Source organism: Pelecanus crispus, chromosome 11 (assembly GCF_030463565.1).
Source record: "Pelecanus crispus isolate bPelCri1 chromosome 11, bPelCri1.pri, whole genome shotgun sequence".
NCBI lineage: Eukaryota > Metazoa > Chordata > Aves > Pelecaniformes > Pelecanidae > Pelecanus > Pelecanus crispus.
In genome coordinates, this window is record NC_134653.1 from 5,631,172 (window position 1) to 5,646,648 (window position 15,477).

The following is a 15,477-nucleotide window of genomic DNA, read 5'->3' on the forward strand; positions in this document are numbered from 1 at the left end:
TGGATACAAAAAACCATTTAGATAATCTAAGGTCATAAATCACTTTAGACTGCAAATCATTTTGAATTCTAGCAAAATCCACTCGTGCAGTATCTTTTCTCAGTGAGAGAAGCCATTCTCTCAAGCAGAACCATCCACAGAAGGCTGTGTGATGGGTAGAACGGTTTTTAGCTGTTCTTAAATACTTTCTGCTATTGGAGAGAAATAATGAGAACCAGAAAGGTCATGAATTACGACCTTTTCAAAACAGTGCAAATGAAAAAGTGTTAGAGAATAGCAATCTGTTACAGTACCTACCTGAAGTCTCAACCAAGGATTAAAGCCCTCTGTACTAAATGCTCTGTGGAAAAATAAAAGGATTCCTGCCATGAATTGCTGCTGGCCTTAGGTTATGACAAAATGCCAACAGCTGGATGAAATGTAGCCTGTATGGAATTGGGAGGATAAGTTGGAAAGTAATGAGCAGATCATACATAATAAATAAGTGGATAACAAGAAATTGATATGCCTGCCATATGGAAGCTGAGATGGACGCTGAATAAAAAGAGCTGTGCTACTGGCTGTTCTAGTACTCTGTATAGTGAATTCCTGGCAGTCTACAATTATTCCTTTTTCTTTTTTTTTTTTTTTATTTAAAGATCAAATACTTAGGGCAAAATCACCTCTGAAGTCTGTAAAATGTACAGTGCATTAATGCACTTCATTAATGCCCTGCTGTCTATGGATACCAAAAGGTTGAAATTCAGACTTTGTGTGGTCCTACTTTTTAACTTTTAGGTTCTTGGAGGTAGATTAAAAAGCCTTGTATTTTTATGGTGCTGTGTAAGGCTGCCTGTAGGAGCTTTTGCTTTTGGCCCTTGGATGCCAATAAATCTTGACTGTATTTTGGTGTGGTTAAGGTGAATGAGAGAAACAACTTCATAGATACAGCTCCCATGTTGAAAATTCATTACGAGAATTTGCATCTTGCCTAATGATTACCTTTTTTCTAGTTAAAAGATTTCTTTTTACCCATGCATTTTATTAAGAACAAACTTTTTTGTCTTTACCTCTTAGTGCTTGAGCCCATTAGAGAACTGTCTGGGTGTCCCAAAAGATTTACAGAATAAATACTGTACTCATCCTTGCCTCTCACTGTATGCGTGTGGTAGCAGTTATAATTTGAAGTCTTACCTTCAGCAATAGCACTGAAACACAAAATTTAATGTTCTTAGACTGGAAAAGTCCTTTTGGCTCCCAGCTCCTAAGAATAAATGCCACCCTGCTTCTGGAAAGAAGCTTTAATTTTAGTATGCATAAAATAATTAGCAAAAAATACTCAGTATGTCTGTCTTTGCAGAATTGTTGTTCTAAGCCCTAATTAGTGCTACTCTAAATCTTGCAGGACTGTATTGAATATAAGGATTTGTTCAGAGCAAGTACAGCTGTAATTAATCTTTGCATTCCCATCAAGAAACTCTGGCACATGCTGTGAGAAACAAGGAGGGAAACTTTCAGTTCAAGCTGTCTGAGGCAGTACCCAACTGCAGCTAAAAACTACTGGAGTAATCTCTTTATCCCTTTCTAGTGTGCAGGAAAGTTCTGGGCAGGGACAAATCTAGCCCAGTGAGCAGCCTTTAGCTTTTGATTACGCTGTTTAATTTCCGTGTTCAGAAAGTTTCTAATGGATCTCAATAATTCAGGAGGCTTCAAAATTGGCAACTAGTATCTCAGTAGAGATTCCCAGTAATGAGAATGTGTTCCAGAAATCTGAGCAAGTTAAGTACATTTAAAGGTGCGCTCTTTGTATGACTAAGGGAGTCTAATACCGTTCCTACTGAAATTTGGTGGAAGCAGGAGAGAGCTCATATATTAAGTAATGAGCGTATGCACCGGTTAAAACTGTGGTAGCACAAGGACAACTTTTATTCTAGTCGCAACAAAATACCTGCATTATGCAGAGACATACATGTTAATATTTATCTGTTTACACTGAAGTCTAAAAACAATCAAAGAATATTGTTTCTGGTGGAAGGACTCCACTTGTCAGACTGGTTTCAAACCTTCAGTCTCAAAGATATAGGTGAAATGGAGACTGTTATATTTGTATTCCCATCATACAGGTTTTCAAAGTTTTTGGTGTATTAGATACATGCACTTCTTCAAGATCCAACGAGGGCTGGCGTAGCTGTGTAAAAGAAGAGAGGGCTCCTGCTGCTCCCTGGGCGCTATACTAGCAGTTTTCTGACCCTATGGCTGGTTTCAGGAAATTAGGTGGGGGGAAAAAAAAAAAAAGGCACTGCAAAAGAAGAGGTGAATGGTTTAGTTAAGCCCATCTCCCTGACACGGCTCACTCTGTGCTCAGAAGAGCAGTGCTGACAATGCACTTCAGAAAGTTCCAGTTTTACAAGTTGGCCTTTTGCACCTCATCTATATGTAATTCAGCTTTCTTTCATATTGGTACCAGACCTTGTGCTCTCCACCTAGAATCGGGACAGCGAGCAAGGGTGATCTCAGTGTCTTTTCAAATTCTCTAAAATGTTCCCTTGAGGAAAAAAAGTTAAGGTTAAGGCTTGGATTTTTCAAAGGGGTCATTGAATTTAATAGGATAATGGGTACTGAATGCTTTCAAGCTTTCCTGAATATCCTGGTTTATAGTAAGCTATGTAGGATCGCAAACAAGTAACAAGCACAGATGAACAAATAAGCAAAACATTAAAAACTAGGTATGTTTTTATTGAGGAAGTCTTACTGGCATATCTCCTGGATTTTTATACTGAAAAGAGAACAGATACTTGAAGGTGTTCTTAACTTGCCACACTGAGAGTGAGTTATGTTTAATGAGCCTATGTTCTTTAAAAGACAGGACCTGGCAGAAAGCTGGAAAGGCAAATGCAGGCCAGGATAGTTAGGTAGCGTAACTTGCTCAGTTGGCTATGTTGTATTCTTGCTAGCTATCCAAATCTTGATCCTTTTGCAGTGACTTCTTGAAAAGATTGTAATTTTCTTCCCCTGCTCCTGCTGTCTCTAACAAGCCTGCTCTACCTTAAAACATCGAGTGCTGTACTCAGTGTATCGTGCAAGGATAGAGCTTAACTTGGGCTGTAGTTCTGTGATAGAGTAATCACAGTGAGCAATAGGAAATGGTGGTTTGCGCTACGCTCTTGCTTATGTTGGCACAACGGGGTTTTGGAAGCTCTGCTGTAAATTGGGAAGCTTGTCTGAGGCAGAGTGCAACCCTGTGACTGATGGTAAGCGCAGCTGAGGTAGTGACGTGCTGTGGGGTTGGTGAAGGAACGAGCAGCTGGCGTCACAAGTGATCCTAAGTCACCTTATCCTGGTGCTTGCCAGGGAAAGATGGCGATGTCTTCATCTCGCTAATCCTTCATCCAAGCAGTGGTTCCTTTCCTCCATAAATCTTTTCCTGATGCTAAAATAAGATGCCTGTACCTCAACGATACTGTTTAGTTTTTTAAATGTTTTGTGTTCCAAGTTATCGGAGTATCTGAAGTGTTTACATACTGTTCAAAGCCAAGGCTCTGTTTCACAGGTACTGAGTGTAGAAGAGGTGGTGAGCAGAGGGAGGGAAGAAACAGACTGTGTGACTTTTGAGTTTATTTGAAATGACAGCTGTGCAACAGTGGAGGTTTTCATAGATTAGATGACTTAAGGTTGCATCTGAACATGATACTGTTCTAGAAAAATCTCTCGAGGTTCCATACTGCCACAAACTGACCAGCTGATAATTGAACACTAATGGCAGGAGCAGAGCTGTTAAGCTGTCTTCTCAGAGGAGAAGAGTGAGGTTAGCTCAATACTCTGCTCCTCCTTTTTCTGAGCCTGCAGTAGCTGGGAGGGCTTTCTATTGCAAAGGCGGAAGGCAGCGTGGTCTCCATGTTCTCATTAGTTTGCAGCTATACTTAAAGTGGCTCTGTGGAGCAAACCTATTTTGCTCTATTATTGACTTAGTATTTGGGGGAGGGGAGGAATACTTCTTGGAAACATCATGCAAGATTTTCTGTTTGAGAAAGTGGAAAACATGTTGCTCTGAGAAGTAATTTATTGACACCTTTCAAATGTCTCCTCTGTATACAACACAGATTCCTGCAGTTCAGACTGTGGCAGACTTGTGCTTCACTTGGCTTTACTCCTGAACAAACTGTTGGTGTTTGTCCTTAGAAGGTCTGCTCTCCACCCCGCCCCCAAAGCCTCTTAATTTGACTTGCTTTCCTTGATACTCACTTAATTCTACTCTGGAAAACTCAGTAAAATATCAGACTGAAGAAATAGTGATTTTATTGATAGAATTCTTTCCCATTTAATTCCATCTCTGAATTCTGTGTATTTCAGACTTTAAACCATCTAGTTTCAGTCTGGTCGGAGTACAGTACTGAATCAGTAATGATGTTAGATGTGGGCAGGAGGCAAAAGAACCACCTACTATATCCTCTTTCTGTCGTCTTTTGCCCCGTTCAGCGCATGCATTCTAGGTTGCAAGGAGGTCAGATGGCCATCCGCGTGGCTGGACTGTTTCCCCCTCTGTGGTTCAGTAGGACGTGACCGGGGCTTTAATTAGGATCTTTTTTTAATAGGCTAGCCTGCTCAACAGCTTGTAGAAGTTTGTTGTTAAATCTACTTCAGTTTCCACTGTGGCTTGATTAATTTACATGTGTAGATGAGGCCTTAAGGATGGAAGCAAGTCACTTATTTCAAATTGCTTATTTCATCTTTAGATTTGTTTTCAGATGCTTGTAGTGCTTCATTTGTATAAAGCAAATGCACATGAGGGTGAATAAAAATAAAGTTTTCCATTTGATACAACACTTCAACATTACTTGTGGGCTTTTTTCCTCCATGGTAAGTCACTTGTCATAAGCCTGAGCTTCAAGATGGTAGCTTTATCATGATTGAGGACTGCGTGAGAGGACTCAGCTGTAGATGCACATGAAAATAGGATGGAGTTGCACATTCATACAGCTGTTGTTCATGCAGTTACCAACCCCATCTCACCTTATGAGTCTTTGCTCAGGGATGTTTGATCCTTTAGTGAATTAGTACCCGAACAGCTTGAAGTTTCAGCTTGGGTAAATCCATTCCAGTTTTGGTTTCATAAGTGAAAGTAATGATGTGAGTTGTGTGGTAGGATGGATTGAAGTGAAAAATGCAGGAAAAGCAATCCTGAATGTTTTGAAAGAGAACAAATTCCAAAATTAAATAAAAAGATGTTTAACTTACTTGAAATCTTCATACTAAAGTATCAATAGTGCTAAGGTTTAAGTGCAGATTTGGAAGAACTTCCCTTTCTCTTCATGCCAAAACAACCTTCACTAGGGGAGAGAATATTTGGAATAATTGATATGTTGTGACTGGATGTGAATAAATGAAGTATTTTGAGGTAATGACTATAAATCAGATCACAGGGAAAACTTGACTTGATTGTGAATGGAAACTGAAGTTTTTTTTCAGATTACCAGAGGTTGTTTGAGGTTCACTATCACTCATCTGCTGGACTCAACATGCAGTGTTGTCACTGGCACTGGAGCAGGAGAGATGAGGTGATGGGGAGGGCAGTCACTTGGGTGGGAGGGCAGTCACTTGGGTGAAACCCTCTCTCACAGACCCAAAGTACAGCTGTGAACTAATGAAATAACTGTTCTTGGCATATGACATGAGACAACTTGATCACTAGCGATCTAGGGGATTTACAGGTGCATGTAAAGGTCAGACTTCATAGAAGGCAATACGAATGTCAGTATAAGTGGGTGAACATGAGATGTTGAGTAGCTTCTCAATGCTGAGAGCAAGCTAGTATGTGTCGTGGAATTCCACTGACTTGAGAATTCGCTGGGAAAGCAAGCATAGTAACAGCTGGCAGAAATGGTGCACTTCACAGTTCCAAGTTGGTCAGTCTCTTAGAATTAACAAATACCAAGCTATTATTGAAAAAGGAGAATGTTTTTTGTTTCTAGGGCAAATGATTTTTGAAAATCGGACATGGAAACTGGCTTGAGGAATCCCTCAGACTTGCAAGCCTCATGTTCTCTGTAGTTGTGCTTGCTGAGTGCTGAAGTAATGGGCACAGTGAAAAACTTCAAAGTAATGTAAGCAAGGTGGAATTTTTTTTTCCTGCACTCTGCTGCCTACATGCTTGGTTTTATAGGAATCAAACTGTTAAATAGCACACCTGAGTGCAGCTAAGACTTAACTTGCATTGTACCTCAGTCTGATTTCCACTTAAACCCTGGCTTTCAGATACTGAGCAGCTTTCTGAATCTTGCAAGACCACCATTCTAGTCTGCATTGCATCCAAAAACATCTTGGTTCTATACATACAGACAAAATGAGAAAATCTTTAAAAACAATTTTTTAAATAAGTGTGAGGGATAAATTACTCTTTCCAGTCCTTGTAGTCATCTTTTAACAACAGATGTAGACAAATTTCAGTAAAACATGTCTGAGCTGATGTTTCCACAGAAAGTGGAGCACTAGGGCACTCTGCAACAAATGCTTTGGTGTAGAAGTAGAGTAGGAAGCATCATTCTGCAAGATACTCAAGGTTCTGCCTGCTGTAAATGCATTCAAGTTGCTTAGCTTTCCAGCTGGCCACCTGCCATGGAAAAGTCCAAGCTCAACATTCTCTCATGGCTGGTGTTAGCTGTTTTTTCAGGCCACAAGATCCAAGATATTTATTTCCCATCCCTTGATCTGATAAGAATTGAAAGGGAAACTTGCTGGTAAACTTGTGATTTAGTCTTGATCAGATAGTCAGCACTGCTGACTAGATTAATTCGTAAGGTAATTTTTTTTTTTTGTCAATGTCTATTCTAGTTCTGCAGATATCTTTTGTAAACAAAGCAAGCTTCAGGTTTGCATACTGACCTGCTGAAAACAAAGCATGGGACTGGAGTCACATAATAATGTGATTGTGCATCATTCCTGGTGATTTGTAAAAACATCCAGTTGCTTCTAAATTCTGATGTGTTAGTTGGAAATGCCCATTTTTGCATGGCAGCTGCCCACTGAGAATAAATGGGATAATTTGCAAGTGATTGGCCAGGATCTTGGATCCATCCTTCCATTTACAGCTCAGGACTTTCTTTTAACTGTGGCGAGATTGCTTTTTTCAGTTGCCTTCTCTTGTGTGTTTTAGCCGACTGTGCTTGGAATGAGAAGTTGAGCTGGTGTGCATTAGTTCAACTTCACGGAGAACCTCCGGTGTCTGAGATGAAAGGGTTCTGGCAGCAATTTTAGACAATGTATTCGCTTAGACAGTTGGCAGGGAAACAGGAAGGAATCCTTTCATGGGATGCTTATGACTAGGTCTGTCGTCCACTGGTGCCAAAATGAGCGTGTGTGAGCCGGGCACGCTGCTGATGTTGGATACAGGAATCAAGGCTATTTTTTGTTGTTTAAGCATAACTGTGATTCTTCCACGTGACTTGGGTATATATCCCCTTGCATCATCTCCTTGAATCTTGCTAGCTGCTAGTCAGTGAAGGCTAGGAAATGCTAAATCACTGTAGCTAATGTGCAAGTCCGGTTAAGGATTTTTCTAGAATAAAAAAAAAGGCAATAATTTAACCCTTTTGTATTGTACTGTGCATCTTTGTTTTGTTTGTGGCCTGTAGTTTTCTGTGCTGTTTGCACCTGCTGTTCTTCCAGTCATTGCAAATCTGTGAAGCAGGAATAGCAGTGATGAAGAGACAGTACGTAGGAGTAAAATCAAAACAATAGGGATTTGTGTTAATGTTTCTTGAAGCTTATAGTGTAGGATGAGCCTGCCTTAGTCTATTTAACAGAAAATTCCTTTCCTCCTTGAGGCGATGTTGCTAGTGTGCATATTTAAGACAAATGGACGGAATTGTTAACATAGTATCAAGAGTAATTTATATCATCTACATCCTGTTGATGTAGAAACACCTTAGAATTTCAGGAAAAGATGTAACCTTTTTTTTTCCTTGCAGCACCTTTTCTGAAAGAGTTGCTGTATTTAATTGCTGGGAAAATCTAACACATGTAGGAGTTGTCCTTCACCACGAGAACTCTGCTCCTGTTAAAGAGTGTTTCTCAGCTGTAAGGCTAGAATTTCACTCGGTCACAGGGATCCACAAATCTTATCACTGATGTGGGAGCTCAGATTAGCCTAGACTTTTTGGGAAAAATTAATTAAATATTTGTCACCTTTTTTTAATCCATGTGCTGTGAAGCATACAGTTTGGCCAGTGTGTCATGCAGAATGAGTTTATGGAAAGCCATGCTGACTTGGACAAACATATTTTTGCACGGCTGGCTTGTACTGAGCTGACAAATAATGAATTTTTAAAATATTCTCAAACTTTAACATCTGATAATCATCCTGTACAACTAGGCAGTAGAAAGAAGAGGTAGTTTTTAGAAGAAGCTTGGAACCAAACGGTACTTTTTTGTAGTTGGTATGTTTGTAGGGTACAGATAGCAGCAACTTGGATAAGCACTGGAGTTGCTGGATGAGAGCCAGCAGCTCAGTCTGTTGTTAAGGAGGAAGTTAAATAACACTGGAGAGATTTGGTAGTTAGAATTCTGTATGGCTCAAATACAGAGAAGTGGTTAGTCTCTGCCTTGGAACTGGTGATTGAATGAAAAATTAATGTTTGTCTTGTGTCAATAAATTTCAGTTCCCAGACAGGATGTAGAATATCTGTTGAACAGAATTACGGCGTAGAATGGGCATCAGTATTTCAGGGCAATTTAGGTTAATTCAGTATCCTTCTGAGTTAATTCTTAACAAGCACAGACTTGCTTATCTCCTTGGAAAATAATACTTAATTCATCAGCTGTCACAGAGAAGGGAACACACTTTTGGCTGTTGTGAATCCATGCCCTGTTGCCAGTCAGGCTAAATAGAAGTGCAGATTTAGAAGTAATCTGTTGAAAGAGCCTGTAGGTTTGGGGAGGGGGAGTTTTTTGTTTATAGTTGCCCCTTATGAGAATTTTAACCCTGGGTCTTTGGGGTTTGTAAAGGACTACTACTTACTTCCCTTGGACAAAACCAGGGCGCGGAACCTGGAGCCGTGTCTGTGTGCTCACTTCCAAAGGATGTGTGTCGTACGGTGGCAGGATGTTAACCTGCTTGTTGTGTGCAGTAGGTCTAAGAAAAGTGTCTCCTGTGTTCCTCTTTGCCGGTGAGGTTTTGGGTTCTAATCTCAGTGCCTGAAGATCTAACGTCTCCAATGTACTCAAATGCTAGTCTCCTGGTTATTTTATCCTACTTCTGTGCTCGTAACCTTGCTCTTCCCGTGGGCCTCTGCTTTGGATATCTGGCTTTTCTAAAACATCTGAAACTGTAACATTGAAACTCCTTACAATCAACAGGTGATCCACATCCCAGGAAACCTGGCCAATATTTTGCTTGCAAGTTAGCACTGAAAGTCAGTGTTAGCATTGCATTCTCTCAGTATGTGTCTCTGGCAGTCCTAATGGAATAGTACCTTATATAAAGGCCAACTTTGGATGAAATGTTGTGTCAGTGCTGTAAGTCCATCCCATTCGTGTATCTGAGATCTCGGAGGTTAAATGCTGGGAGATTCCCAAACTTATTTCTGGGGTCTCGTGGATTTCCTCTGTGTTTCTCAGCCCTGCTGCTGCAGGTTTTACAACTTCTGAATGGAGGGCGAGATACAAATGCCGCTGTTGTTTCATTCGGGTCACTGTTGCTTTCACCTTGCAGATTCAGCTGCAGTTTGTGGTAGTTACTTCCAGCATCCGTTTCTCCATGTGTTTTGCTGTATTTGTGGGAATCTTGTTAGATCTGTATTATATGCTTTCTTGAAGTATAACGTTTCCTTCCTGTGTGGTTTAATTCATCATCTGAAACAAACTAAGACTGACAGGTCTACCTTAAATTGTGCACTCTAAATTTAGCAGCTAGAGACAGAAGGATCAGGAAGGGCTGAGTTAATATTATGTCAAAAAGGCCTTGGGACAAAGAAAGGAAAAAAGCCAATTTGGAACAGAGGGTCCCCTTCCAGGTCTCTTAGTTCGGAGCAGAACTTAGAGGCACTGCTTTTCAGAAGGAAAAGTTTGAAATGAGCCTGTATTTTAGGGGACTGGACAATAGCATGTTTCGCTAGCATTTATGATCTGACCAACTGTCACTTTGAATAACTGGCTGAGGGTTAAAGTGACAAGTTGATAAATTCTAGCCTTGCAGAACTTTTTTTATTACTGAGTTTCTATGGGTATTTTAAAGAAATCTACATAGGATCTGTTGTGCATTTATTTTCGTGAAATGAATACTGCTTGGGAACTCTGCCCAAGTATTTTCTGCTTGCTTTTTGCAATGAGGCTATCAATGGCAAAAGAAGTGATGCCAGATTAGTTATAATATTTCTTTAGGGAGGTTTCTTGTGTACTGTGAACCTCACCTGAAGGGACAGAGATGTTAAATTCAATTAGTTATTTTCATGGTAACTTATTTGATGCTAATGTTAAGATGACATTCATATAGGACAAAATATATAGAATAAAATGGAATAAATTTTTCTTCTTAATTTTATGTCTTTTGCCCCATGAGAATGCTGTATTCAAAATATAGGATATCCAAGAAGAGCTTTAGAGCACTATTTCAGAAAGCAGGAGTATATGTTTACATTTTACCTTTTCTCCCTTTCTCTGCCACCAGTCAGTTTTTAAGCAAATTGTACTCTTTTCTCTGACTTCACTAAACTTTATACTGCAGATAGGGCAGTTCAAAAAAAAATAATAATCATTAAACAAAAAAATCCAATAGCAATGCTGCATTGTGGAACTTGTGGGCTCATTTTAGGCCTTCTGTTTGTGTTTCTTGATTCCCTCAGTTCCCAGATGTGCAGTGACTCATCCCTACTGAACAATGGGAACAGCATCTCTTATTCCTTCACTTGGTCCCAGTTGGCAAAACTTACTCAGAGGATATGTATTGCAGAGGGAGAAGAGATTAGCAGTGAGAGAATGAATCATCCAAGCGTTTGTGGTAACTCTTGTGTGGTGAGCAAGACGTTAAGGAAGACTTATGGTCTATACTGTGCTCTTATGTACTAAAAAGGAGTATGTGAATTATGTAAAATTCATAACTCGGAGGTCATTCTCCCCATGCTGCCGCCCCCCTGCCGCCTGCACTGTCCTGGAAAACACAGGGCGTGGATGGGAGACAGCATTTTGACAGCTTGTTTTATTATCAAGGAGAGGGAGAAAAAAATAGCTAGCTGGTTTGTATCAACAGCAAAATAGATGATTGTTCTCTCAGACTTTCTTGATAGAACTTTCAAAATGTGAAATATACTAATAGACTATCTATTAAAAAAAAAAAAAGAAGTGTCAGTACAGCCATGCTTCACTGGCACATTCTGCTGTGACTGTCACAGAGTGGTGCTTCGTATCCAAGTACCGTGCCAGTTGAAATGAAATAACGTCTTTCAGATTATAAGAATATTTATAAATATTGTTGGAATTTTTTTTAAGGAAACTGTGTACTAACAGGGAAATACAAGAAAATTTGAGTTTTTTTAAATGAGAAAAGACACAAGCTCAACAATCTTCTATGAATGTAGTTGATCTGAGGAAGTTTCTTGAGCTGCCACAGTTTTTCTTGACACACTAGCCTGTAAAAGATTGACACATCTGACCTGGACTTTTTTTGTCTGTGTCTTAAGTGAACACACCATGATGTGATTATCTTTAGGTATTTAAATATAGTATAATTAGTATAAATAGCTTTGATGGCTTCCATTTCTGTTTTGCTGCTTGCAAGCATAGTTCAAAATGGATTGCAGTGTTCAAAAGACCGCTTAATTTTTTCACTAGAACCATTAAAATATTAAGATTGAAGTTGTCAGTCTGCATAAAGATATTTTTAGTATCCGATGAATCAGTTGCAAATTAGCTGCCACTTCTGTAGGATGTCATGCTACTGAACCAGAAATAACTGGCTATGATCTGGAAAAGGAGAGCATTTGAAGTGCTAAGCCAGCTTTTGAATGTAGTTGAATGGCTAGCTGACTTTGGAGAAACCCAAGAATTGGCACTGAAAAAGGCAAAATGGCTTGTTTATGGCCAGTGTCTTCAAGAGAAAAAAATAGTTCAACATGAGGGGTAGCTGATATTTTCTGATTTTGGTACTCATTTGCCTTGAATGGACAACTTGATGAACAACTCAAACTCTTTGTGTGTGTGTTTTTTTATATACATACATATATACACACACAAGTAGATTTGTATGTGTGTATAATACCCAAAGCATGAGATAGCTTTGCATACTTATTGATGGAATTCAAAATTGCATTCAAGTGCAGCTTGATTAGAAAGCCAAATAAACTTAACTTCTAGATCTAATTAATATTGCTACCTATTTCCCCTGGATGACAAGGAAAAAATTAAAAGCTAAATGAACATTCAGTTAAAACAATTGTTCTGATTAAAAATACTAATGGAAAACAGTCCTAACACCTGGAGTTTCCATATTTTCCTCATTTAAATAAATTACAAGTTATTCATCAAGTTGGTTGGTGCTGTCTGCAGTTGTTCTGTGCTGCCTGCTCAATGTACTGAAATACCTCACATGCTTCCCAGAAGCAACCAACTTTTCTATGAATCAGACTAAGATGTAGAGCAAGGTTACTCAAGGAGTCTTTGGAACAGGAATTGAATCCACACTTTCATAGGCCATAACACAGTACTTAATCAGGGAATCAGCTTCAAAGTGTAGGGGGTTTTGAGTGTGTCGTGGGTTTGAGGTGGATTTTTTTTTTCCTCCCTTCAGGTTCGTGTGCTTCAAAGTTTTGAGCTTTTCTTAACTTCAAACCCTCTGGAGCTTGTTGGGGATTTGTTGTTTTGACTGGAAACGGGTATTTTGACTTAAGTACTGGATGCCTTTGAATTCTGTTCTAGGGGAGAATAGTCAGACATCTTCAGATCTCTCAGAGCATGCATATGGTGTTCACACCTGTTCCAGCAACCTAACTTGGTTACTCAGCTACCCAAGTGTTCTGCAACTACTGCTTAAAATTTCGCAGAATGAATTATTTGGCTTAATTGCAATGTTACAAAGAGCTGTATTAAGAAACTAGAGGAGTCTAGTTTCCCTAAATCACTGCAGAAATGAACATGTCTTTTTTTCATTAATCTGATTATTTTCTTACCTTCTTATAAATGTGCAAAATGTTAAACCGATTGATGTGTGGGGCAGGAAATAGGGGAGTCACAAGCTGTGAATCAGGTAAACTTGCTTGTGTGTCCCAGCAGTTTATGTGCGTACAGCTGTTTCCTGCTCTCAAGTGTGGGAGGGTGTAGGGACAAGGCGAGGACTCTTACAGCAGCTGGGTAGAAAATAGGAAGAAGTTGTATCAGAGATGGCCCATTTGCATTCTTGCTGCACATCTAAAGGTATTGTGTAGGACAAAGCACAATAGATAGAGAAGGGGTTTGGGTTTCTTTATAGCTTCAGTGACCTTTTCTTTTTGGGCTCTCCCATCTCCTAAATATGACTAATGCTGTACAGGAAGACCTTTTCTCTTATTCATGCGGTCTGTGATAGCTTTTCTGATCCAACAGAGTGCCAAGAACTACAGGAAATTACTTTCACCTTATGAAAATTCATGATTGTAAGGAAGCTCTTAGAACAATTGTTCTTTGGAAACTTCCCTCCCCAAAAGTCATCTTTTCTGCTAGTGATCCCCTGTAGATCTTGTGATACATGGTAGCTTTCTGCAAATATGCATGTTCTCTCTCCTTTATGAAAAGACACTTCCAGTCCTAAATGTTAGGAAATACTAAGTTACAGCTCCTTTTTGTATATGCCTTATGCTAAAAGTATGTACTTGTGCAGTACACTGAACCCTCTGGTCTCCAGCCTGATTCTTGAAAATGAACTGTTGTGGCATCTGTTTACAGTTGTACTGGAGGGGAGTAATTTTATTCTGCTGTCTCAAGCCTATGGTGTAGAGGAGAATGTATGGTTTAAGAATTTATATTGCTGTTGGAATCGGAGAATATTTTGAGAATGTTCTCATTCTGAATTACTGACTTGGTGAGGGCACCTACTATCAATTTGGTCATTACTGACACAGCCCTGATCTGTGATATATATAATGTGTTTAGCTGCCTAAAATTATTAAGAGGCAGCAGGATTTTCTATTTTATCGTTCTTATGACATGGCTACAACTGCAAGACACATGTCCTAAACAATGAAGAATGCTTTCTTACTGAACAGATCATCTTCGTCTGAAGAAATGAAAGGGAAGTGTTTGAAGGAGAATGGGCTTCTGCCAAAGATAGTTTCACTCCAGAAGTAAAGTCTGCATCTGTATGGAAACAATTTTATTATTTCTAAAAAGTAGGTGTAGGGCTTCTTGTATCCACTAATACGAAGTGGCACTTGATTTGAGTGTGATACATGAGCAAGCTTGTTTAAAAAAATAAAAAAACACAAAACACAAAACCTCTTACGCATTTTCACACAAGAATAAAATTCCTTTGTAAACATCGCCTATATTTTTCTCAATATAACTGCTAAAAGATTTTGTACAAGATCAGCAAATCCATTATTAAAACCCTTGAGCCTAAAAGGGAAACTATCTGTAGAAGAGAAAGTCCTTCAGCATGTTTTGGTTTGTTTTTTTTCTTTTTTGACAAGCAAGTCTAGCTTAAATTATCACAAATTGTGGGTGACTTAAATCTTTCACTTTTCTAAAGATATGCCAGCCAGTCTAGATATGTTCTTGTTCGCTGTTAGGAATTATAAACAAAATACATTGGCTTCTAATAAATGCGTTTCACTTTTACTCCCACCCAGTGTCAATTAACTGCATTCATCATACAAGGGGAAAAAAACCTAATTCTTCAAGCCAAAGCAAAGGACTGACTTTAATAACACTTCCTTTTCATTGTAAAGAATTACTAGATAGCTTTGGGCATTTATTCAGATCTCTACTCAACTTTGATTTTTCTAGAACTAAAAGAGAATTGCTTTTGAAGAAATACTACCTTACCTATGTGTTGGTGGTGTATTATGGCAGCTCCACCTCATTACCAGCAGTTTATGCGAATTAAGCTATGCAGTACTTCTATTGTTCCAGCTCCTGAAGCATATCGGGATGTTGTCCAAGCTTCCACATGTGATATTGCTATGTTAGACCTCAGCACGTGTTGGAAAGTGAAAAGACAGTTGGATTTGCTATCCTAGAAACAAGCTTAGTTCCCATCTCTTTCATTTTCCACAGGGTGAATCGGTGAAATACTTCCTGGATAACCTGGATCGGATCGGTCAGCTGGTAAGACATACCTTCTTTTTCTGAACCAAAAGAGCTCACAGAGTTAATGGAAGCCTGGGTGTGCTAAGATTAATGCTTTTGGGGTTTTTTTTGTTGTTTTGGTTTGTGGGGTTTTTTAATGATAATGTATTAAATAACTTTAAATTTCTTTATTCTAGAAATAGTAAACTCCAGCCTTATGAAACTGAAGCTTAGTATTTGCTTAATCTTTTT

General features: G+C 39.1%; 1 protein-coding gene across 2 annotated transcripts in view; it reads left to right on the plus strand.

The window, feature by feature from the left end:
* GNA12 (G protein subunit alpha 12) overlaps positions 1-15,477 on the plus strand; it is a 38,822-nt gene that overhangs the window by 21,483 nt on the left and 1,862 nt on the right. Inside the window, exon 3 of one of the 2 annotated variants that reach the window (XM_075718126.1) lies at positions 15,214-15,264. The exons of the other annotated variant lie outside the window; for it this stretch is intronic. Within the exon in view, the coding sequence (XP_075574241.1) occupies positions 15,214-15,264 (51 nt within the window). The remainder of the gene's footprint in view (positions 1-15,213; positions 15,265-15,477) is intronic. 2 annotated transcript variants of the gene reach the window in all.